The sequence below is a fragment of the Montipora capricornis genome, chromosome 3, assembly GCF_036669925.1.
Source record: "Montipora capricornis isolate CH-2021 chromosome 3, ASM3666992v2, whole genome shotgun sequence".
In the NCBI taxonomy this organism is placed as follows: domain Eukaryota; kingdom Metazoa; phylum Cnidaria; class Anthozoa; order Scleractinia; family Acroporidae; genus Montipora; species Montipora capricornis.
Window position 1 is genome coordinate 38,709,293 of NC_090885.1, and position 10,000 is coordinate 38,719,292.

At 41.4% G+C, this 10,000-nt stretch overlaps 1 protein-coding gene across 2 annotated transcripts in view; it reads right to left on the minus strand.

The window, feature by feature from the left end:
• LOC138043079 (lysine-specific demethylase 3B-like) overlaps positions 1 to 10,000 on the minus strand; it is a 56,131-nt gene that overhangs the window by 17,404 nt on the left and 28,727 nt on the right. For both annotated transcript variants that reach the window (XM_068889192.1, XM_068889193.1), the window contains exons 19-23: positions 6,585 to 6,685; positions 5,715 to 5,822; positions 3,751 to 3,909; positions 2,975 to 3,079; positions 819 to 1,478 (exon numbers count right to left, since the gene is read on the minus strand). In XM_068889192.1, coding sequence (XP_068745293.1) covers positions 819 to 1,478; positions 2,975 to 3,079; positions 3,751 to 3,909; positions 5,715 to 5,822; positions 6,585 to 6,685 — 1,133 coding nt within the window. The remainder of the gene's footprint in view (positions 1 to 818; positions 1,479 to 2,974; positions 3,080 to 3,750; positions 3,910 to 5,714; positions 5,823 to 6,584; positions 6,686 to 10,000) is intronic.

Consider the following 10,000-nt stretch of genomic DNA (forward strand, 5'->3'; position numbering starts at 1 on the left):
AGTTAACTGGATGTCCATTGTTTAATGCAAAGAATCCCAAAGTGAGCTCTACTGTGGGTTGGTGAAAAAACAAATGCCGTTAAAGGAAATATATTTTTCTTCAATGGGCCACTTTCGATATATCAAAATTCAGCTTGAAAGAGAGGTTTAGAGGACAAATACAAAGGACAGTTGATGATATGCTAATATCTTTCACGTTCATTGCAATTTGTTCCTATTGTTTTTGTCGTCTTTTCCTCACCATCAAGCTGAATATTGATATTTCGAAAATGGCTTATTGCTTGATAACGCACAATATTCGACAATTTCAGTCCTACCAGTGTAGCAGGCCAACTGTCACCTGAAACTAGTTTAATAGGCTACATGGCCGTAGCCAGAAAAATTATGACTGCGGCAATGTCCACGGTTAAATTATCTTTGTAGGTATTTAGGGTGTTTTTGGTGGCTACATTAAAAGACAGCACTGGGATCCCGCATTATTAAAAAAAGTCACGAAAAAAATAACTGAGGCAAGTGCCTCGGGTTGCCTCATATGACCCTGGCCTAGTTCTCACAAGCGACCTATAGCTCAGTGGTAAAGCATCCGAACTAGAAATCAGAAGGTCATAAGTTCAGCACAGGAGCATGCGGGTTTCTCCCGAGCGTCCACCATATTCATCGTCGAAGAAAAAAAACATCGTTTCATTAATTTACCGGGATGAACTTTGACCACATTTTTCGTTTTCAGTGAATGCCTTGTTTCGTATTATTTTGGTCAGCAATAAGAGATCATCTTAGGACAAGAATGATGGTATTGGTTCTGCAGTCGATATATTTACCAGGTGTAATCGTCCAGTCATCGCTTTTTCCCCCCGAATTGATAGTTCCTTGATCCCAGTCTGCAGCAAGCGCCAGTAAATCAAGTCCGCTTGCAAAGGAAAAGTTGAACGCTCCACTCTTGGCTCTCACGTCAATCTTGGCAGGTGAATCGCATGGGGAAGGCTCTGTTGACGAATTATAATCCATCAGAAGGCTCAGACCAGCAGATACATTCTTGTCACTACGAGGCTTTGCATCAACCAAACCGAACCCTGCTTTCTTAGTAAAGTGGTTTCGACGGTTTTCTTCGGTCAGCCACCCGTGCTCGCGATTGGCGGGTGACTCTACACCTAAGCTATTACCGCAAATCAAGTTCACATCATCGGACCCATCAAAGCTGGATTCACTATCCATCGCAGTTTGGTTAGCCGAACTGGACACGGAGTCTGGTGTCGAAGTCACTTTGTTCGTTTCTCGTTTTTCCAAGCCCCCTGTGCTACTATCATTTGCTTCATTCTGGGATTTTTTTCCGTCATCGGGATTCATTGCCCCATTTGGCAATTCAGTTATTTTAGCATCATCTTTACATTCGTTGCATATAAATCCCTTGCAAGGACACCTTTTTCCGATATTCCACGCTTCTCTTGCTCGATGCAGCTCATCACCAAGATCGGACAAAACTAAATAAACAAAAAGACAGAAGAATTAGCATGGTGATACTACTAAATGAAAAACGGCACTTTTCCTTTGTTATGAAACAATAGGTGGGGTAAGAGTATCAAAAATCCATTGCAAACAAAAAAAAGAACAGCATTAGCAGTTACAGACACTGACAGCTTGCAAACACAGGTACCTCTTCAAAATTTAAGCACTGCATTCAAACACAAAGAAATAGTACCCAGTTTGAAAATCTAACTTCACTACAACCAGACCGCAATGTGAAATAGTTTATTGAGGATGTGTCGTCAATCCACTGCTCAAAGTGACATCAACTAGGATTCTGTACAACGCATTACCATCATACACGCGCATTAAATTAAAACGAATTGTGCCACGCCAGAACCATTAAACCATTACCATTAAAAACCACGTATTCCTCATCTAATGCAGCGCGGCACCAGACCCCGAGGAAAGAGCACTTAATAATAAAACAACAGAACATTGCATTGCAATACGAAAACTTAAAGAAAAATATGAAGGAACAGCGATCGACTGAAGTAGAATGACAAAATCTTCCCACCAGACTTTTAAATTGCCTCAATCAATCTTATAAGCCACCACTTTTGATGTATTAAAATTCAGTCCCAAACAAAAGGCATCATCTCGAGGGTACGGGGAATAAACTCATACAAATCCTTACATTTATTCCCAAGAGCCTCGAGATGATGCCTTTTGTCTAGGACTGAATTTTAATATATTGAAAGTGGGTTATTAACCATTATCAAGAATACCATACTACTCTTTGTCCCTGCAAAATTTTGCATAAGCATTGTTTCCATTTTCTCTTGGGACTTAAAATGGTCCCAAGAGAAAATATTTGGAGGGACAAACAAAGAGCATTATGGTATTTTTGACAATGGCTGATATCTGGTTCTTACTGATTCGTTTCCATGTCACTCAAAGGTCAGCAATTCCATATTTAAAACAGATCTGCAATGTTGGTGCGGTGGATCAAAAAGCCTATCATTGACTTGCATTATTTCCGATCGCGCTCAAATTCGGTAATCTTGATAATGCTTGGAAGCTAATTCAGGCTGGGGATTTTAGATTTCTTGACTAGTTTTTATTTGAGCAAGACGAGAACGAACAGAGTCGAGGTGCAGAAGAATGATTACTATTTTTTTGTCCTTCCACAAAGACCTCAATCGTTTCAGGGAAATTAAAGCAGAGAGGTTGAGAATTAGAGAAAATGAAATTTAGAAAGAGCTTTAACTTGTCAGTGGCTTTACTCCATGATGATTCGGCGATGCTCGGAAGAAATCCGAGTCCTCCTTTGCAGTATCAAACTAAGTTTGGTACGCAATTGTCTTTCACACTGCTGAAATTATCAAAATGGAGCAATCTCATTGTAGTAAAACGATCGTAAGCCTAATCCTAACACCACGCAAACCCCCCCCCCCCCCCCGCCCCCTCGTTCAAACCCCATAATGTTTACACGGATAAACAATTTAGTTACTTGTCTTGGGGATGATCTGCGTCACAGATAAAGACTTGGGTTGATGACAAACTCCTGGGCAGCACGCCAGCCATTTAAACTCAAACACTCGCTTGCCAACCAGTCCTGCAAGAAATAGAAGTTTTGTAAGAACCAGTGACGCAAGTATAAGCACAAGCAAAAGACGCAATAACTCACAAATACACTAATTGACAGCAAGTCAATGCGTGCGCCCGTGTCTCATGCTAGCGTCGCTTGTGAACACCAGCATAAGTAGTTCGCAAGAGAAATTGATTTGTTGCATTCGATGCCACTCTGCGCAAGGCCTTTCCTACGGCCGGGTTACAATAGCCCTTATGCGTGATGACGTCTGACTAGCTGATTTCACCACCAAGCCTCGATTTCGAAAATCAAACCTGCAAATTTTAGCTTTAGCTGAATCCCTAATAAGCAGACTTGAAAAGGATAACCACGTGCGAACAATATTTCACATCCAGATAATGTGAATAATTTTGTGCAAACCAGGCTTGGTGGTGAATTTTTGAGTATATGACGTAATCATGCATAAGGCCTATTTTATGCCATGTAAAACATTCCACCGTGCAGCATACCATGCTGTGAGCAAAATCACTTGGGCTACAAAATTACTCTTTAAAAAAACTTCAGTCGAATTCAATGGTTCAGCAACAAAATAGTGGGGAATGTCTAAAGGAAATAGTCTAGAACAACAAGGAGCAAGACCACCCTACACCTGTTGGTGTAACAGAACTCGAGGTCAAGAATGCAACACATCTTACCGGACTGCTCTTCTCTTTCCTTGACTCGCAGGTTATAGCAATCAAGACACACTCCAAAACCACATCTGTGACACACCCAATGCATGTTGAAAATGGTAGTCGCACATACATCGCACATCTCTCTTACACCTTGAACAGCACGCTTATACGCTACTGAGACTGCAACAGAAAAAAAGTCAAAGCGCATGAGTTTCAGTTTCTGTTCCCATAAGATACCGTAAGTAATAATTACAAATGACAAATAAATAATAAATAATAAATGATGACGACGATAATGAGTAAAAAGGATTAAAGGCAAAGCAGCAGCGTTGTCGGTGACTGTCACTCAACGACAAGGTAACTGGATGTTATTGTATAGTTACCACATTGTTTTCGCTGTTCGAAGAACTTATCAGCAGAAATATGATAATAGAAAACAGGTTTTTCAATTAACACCAAATGGAAAATCTTCACCGGGCCGCGCTGTACTGATAAATCTCTTGGCTATCAAATCGATTGGGAAAGCAATCAAATCCGTGCTCCAGAATACGAGTGGAATAACAAACCAATCACCAGGGAAATAATCACAGTTCGCCCGCTCCCGGTATTTGCGTTTGCGCACAAATTAATCATAAAAAAAATTTTGTTAAGAAGCAAAAAGGGCCCCAGTCTCCTTCGCGACGTCACACGACGCTCTACGGGATTGTTCCGTGACGCCCCAAAAGACGTCTGCGAAAGAGACTTAAAGGGCCCAGCCCGTCTTGTCCTTGTAACGTAGTCCACTAATTTTAACTGCGATGAAATAAATTAGCACAAGTTCCTAAATTGTTGCCAAAGCTAAGTAAAATGAACACCGAGAAGACTTGAACACAACTCTGAGACGGTTAAATAAGGAAACGGAAGGCAGAGGGCTACCTTGAAAAACTAGACCATATTGAGTAGACGCCTAAAAAATGTCCACATGTCACATCCTAAAACTTTGAAGCTTTATAGTCAACCTGCTTAGCTGGCGGTATTGTTAGCGCGAGAGGTTAATTAGCCAGTATCAACAATACCATAATACTCTTTGTTTGACCCTCAAAACATTTGCATAAGCATTGTTTCCAGTTTCTCTTGGGACCATTAGAAGTCCCAAGAAAAAACAAAAAGAATGCTTATGCAAAATTTTGGAGGGACAAACAAAGTATTATGGTACTTTTGTATTGGCTAATTAGCGAGCGGCGAGGCCTCGCGGAGAATAGGGAGGCTAGCACCCCCCATAACCCCCCCCCCCCCCCAGAGTCTCCGCGCGGCTTCGCCGCTCGCTAATTTGCCTCTCTCGCCCACGATATGGAGTTTAAGAAACGACGACGGCTACGACTACGACAACGCCACAAAACAATTAGATCATTGGTTAAAAGAGCAAGAATAATCGTGCTACACGTTGCGGTCCTCTGCATAACGACGACGTGCAGTCACCAAATTTGAGATTTTCACGACAACGTAAGCATGCAACAGAGAATCTTTCATTCTCTATTTTCACTCTGAAACCGCTCGTGGCAAGTTATGTTTGGGATACTTCGTCCATGTTGTAGGACGTGAACGAGACTGAATAATCGCGCAAGAATTCTGATAGAGCCAAGTTATATTTTGAGGTGACGTTTTCATCGAGCGTCGCCGTCGTAGTTCTTAAAGTGCCTAATAGGGAGCTTAAGCATGCGCGTGTTTGAGAGGCGGACGGCAACCGGAAGTGAGCTCTCTTCCCTTTTGGCTTGTCTTCACACAACCACATTTACATTGCTAAGTATCCTTTCTCCATTAGAGATGATTAGTATAAAAATCTGGGAGACACCACTGCCCTGGCACGCGAAATGTTCTCTTCCGGTTGCCGTTCGCGTCTCAAAAACGTGCGTGCTTAAGCTCCCTCATACCGCCAGGCTACTCCATAGTCTGGGATGCATTTTGAAATCTGTTCGTTACGCACGTAATTTAATCCATCGCCTTACCTTTTTCTCCAGCTTGCATGATGGCTTTCTTTTCTTCTTCCATGACAGAGCAAAATTGGTCGCCAATATTAAATAAGACGTAAAGGGAAGTTTCCTTGTCCATCATTTCTAATCGCAGAAAACAAATTTAAAAACTAAATTCACCTTTCAATATAAAAGACCGTTGCATATTGCAATTAAATTTTGATCTGGAATTGGCAGTTAGTGATTCTGGAGACAGACTTATTAACCTCTCGCCTTATGTAAAGGAATCCAGGCATGGAGTTCGAGGATTAGACGGATTAGACAGTCGAGCTTAAAAAAACCCACAAAAAACACAACAACCACTTAATTTAAACTTGAAACGACCATTACATTTATCACTTGAATTTGAAGTGCAGATGACTTTCGAAACGTCGTGTAATATCGCTGATTTTTCTAATCAGAGGAAGGAAAACCGAATTAGGTTGATCACCTGAAATTCAGCCCACAAATACGACTGCAAGGGAGGGAGGCGCGAATGAAGACTACTACGCCGCCCCGACTTCTCAAGCCGTACAGAAAGGCCGGGTATTTACAGACGTCGTTCAGGTGATAAAGATAGAGATATTTAGCATTGCGTATACAGCACGCTTTTGTGACAGACAGCAGCATGCCATTTGTCGTTTCACGTAAACGCACCTATATCTCTCTCTATAACAAACAGCCAACAGACGGGAACCGGTGTTTTCATTTAGTCACCCCGTATACACCCTAAATAAAGTGTATGCTCGCCCCGATCTAACGTCCAACCAAAGCTCCTTTGTTCCCAGTAAAATCTTCCTTTACTTCTGCAGCGTCCTTACGAAACTCATCTTACAAAACACTAGATTCATTCCAATATATACAAACCTTTGTCCCCCTTTACCCAGGGCAGTAAATCTTCTGCAGCAACATGATCAGGCAACTGGAAACCTGCAGCCAAGATTGTTCCATTTCTCCTCTTTCTCAACCTTGAATTGAGAAAGTAAAAGACTCATTTTATAACTGACCATTGCAATTGCACAAGCTAAAAATAATCAGGCTAGGGTGGGGAGTCGAGACAAAAAATTGCATACAATGTGATGTGTCTGACTACGGGCTAGATCTGTCTTATGTGTTCCTCGATCCCTGTTCACACATATCACGATATCTTTTTAAAACGGCGATTTTTTCCCTCCGTTTTCAAAAAAAATACACGTCCACACGTAACGAATTTGAATCGTTTTTGCACGTCCATACCAAAACAGTCAAACGATGGAAATACGATGGCGTCCCATAACGAAGGCGCGTAGGTGGTAATATGATCCCACCATGCACAAGCACCGATTGGCCCCGTGTTGGTTTGGTGTTTACGCTTGCTCGCAGCATGTCGAGATCGGCGAAAAAACCCAGTAAATCCTAACATTTGAAAGAACTCAAGTGAGGACAACGCTACTGTGTGCATGTGATGATGAAGAACCTTCGCTGATCCACAGCATCAGGAACTTCTTATGCAACACACAAGGACAGAGAAAAATCTCTGAGCCGGGTGGGAATCGAACCCACGACCTCCGGATTAGATTACCGTTGCACACAGTAGCGTTGGCCTCACTTGAGTTCTTTCCATACACATACACACACTGCTTAGGACAACACGAACTTGCACCAAACATTTGAGTCTGAAATCCAACCCTGTTATTTGGCCTTGGTCCATCAGCTTACGGTATTATCTAAATTTGGAATACAGGCCTCGCTACTAAATGCCCAATTAGATTGAGTCTGATGACCACAAAGCTTCTGAAAGCAGGTAGCCACGCGAAGGATTGCGCGTGCAAAATGCAATAGCCGTTCCAAAACCAGATAATACCGTAAACTAATGGGTCGCATTACATCGAAAATCAACACTTCTGGGTTAGGGACTTCTGCTTGAGTGTAAAGTCAAAGGAGCCGCTAAAATTGTCGACTTGAAATCGAATCGGTTCAAGTACTCGGACATTCTGGATCTCTTTTGGCACAGCATCCTTACCCATGTTGAGTCTTAAGCGGGGCGGAAATTGCAAGCGTGATCAGAAAGATAAAGCAGACACGAAAAGCAGTACATAGAACACTTTTAAAGGGCAACTAAACTAAAGGCAAAAAAACGAGCATTTATTTACACTTTAGACCATGCATAACAATGTTTTCAACTTTTTTTCTGGCATACCCGTCGTTTTTCCACCTAAAAAAGGTGTTTATTCCGCTTTTGGTCCATCAGCATTGCGGCTCAGAAAGGAGGAGTCAGCGGTCATTTTTGCAGCCTCTGACGTATGATATGGGGAAGACATGCGAGAGCGCCCCATATACACTGTAGAACAAGAATTATGGCTCTTGCTGTAGAAGCAGTGTTTTGACTGATGTTTGCGGTGAATATTGAATACAGCTCATTTTGAAAAGAAAAGAGCAAAACAACAAAAATATCCACGGAAGCACTTATGTTTCGCTTGTTTCTCTTGATTATGAAATCTCTGTTCCCCATATCATACGTCACAGCAGGCTGCTGATTTAGTTTTTGAGCCCGCACTGAAAAGGTCGAAAAAGCGGGAAAGGCCCAACTTCGAACCTAGGTACTTCATGTATCCCCTATTATAGTGTATTTAAATTATAATGTATTCCCACGCGTATAGTATAATACATTTAAATAATTAACCCTATATACCCATGTCTACCCTTACATACCCTTATAAACCCCTATATACCCATGTATACCCTTCTATACCCATGTATACCCCTATACACTCATGTATACCCTTCTATACCCATGTATACCCCTATATACCCATGTATACCCCTATATACCCATGTATACCCTTATATACCCATGTATACCCCTATATACCCATGTATACCCTTATATACCCATGTATACCCCAATATACCCATGTATACCCTTATATACCCATGTATACCCATGTATACCCTTATATACCCCTGTATACCCCAGTATACCCATGTATACCCTTATATACCCCTACATACCCATGTATACCCTTGCACACCCCAGTATACCCATGTATACCCTCATATACCCATGTATACCCTTCTATACCCTTATATACCCATGTATACCCTTATATACCCCTGTATACCCATGTATATCCTTATATACCCCTACATACCCATGTATACCCATGTATACCCTTATATACCCCTGTATACCCCAGTATACCCATGTATACCCTTATATACCCCTACATACCCATGTATACCCTTGCACACCCCAGTATACCCATGTATACCCTTATATACCCATGTATACCCCAATATACCCATGTATACCCTTATATACCCATGTATACCCCTATATACCCATGTATACCCTTATATACCCATGTATACCCATGTATACCCTTATATACCCCTATATACCCATGTATACCTTTTTATACCCATGTATACCCATGTATACCCTTATATACCCCTGTATACCCCAGTATACCCTTATATACCCCTACATACCCATGTATACCCTTGCACACCCCAGTATACCCATGTATACCCTCATATACCCATGTATACCCTTCTATACCCTTATGTACCCATGTATACCCTTATATACCCCTGTATACCCATGTATACCCTTATATACCCCTATATACCCATGTATACCCTTATATACCCATGTATACCCATGTATACCCTTATATACCCATGTATACCCATGTATACCCTTATATACCCCTATATACCCATGTATACCTTTATATACCCATGTAAACCCTTGTATACCCTTATATACCCCTGTATACCCCAGTATACCCATGTATACCTTTATATACCCGTACATACCCATGTATACCCTTGCACACCCCAGTAAACCCATGTATATCCTCATATACCCATGTATACCCTTCTATACCCTTCTATACCCTTATATACTCATGTATACCCTTATATACCCCTGTATACCCATGTATATCCTTATATACCCCCTACATACCCATGTATACCCTTATATACCGATGTATACCCATGTATACCCATGTATACCCTTCTATACCCATGTATACCCTTATATACCCCTGTATACCCATGTATACCCTTATATACCCATGTAAACCCTTGTATACCCTTATATACCCCTGTATACCCCAGTATACCCATGTATACTCTAATATACCCATGTATACCCATGTACACCCATGTATACCCTTATATAAGCATGTATACCTATGTATACCCTTATATACCCATGTATACCCTTATATACCCTTATATACCCCTGTATACCCTAGTATACCCATGTATACCCTTATATACCCATGTATACC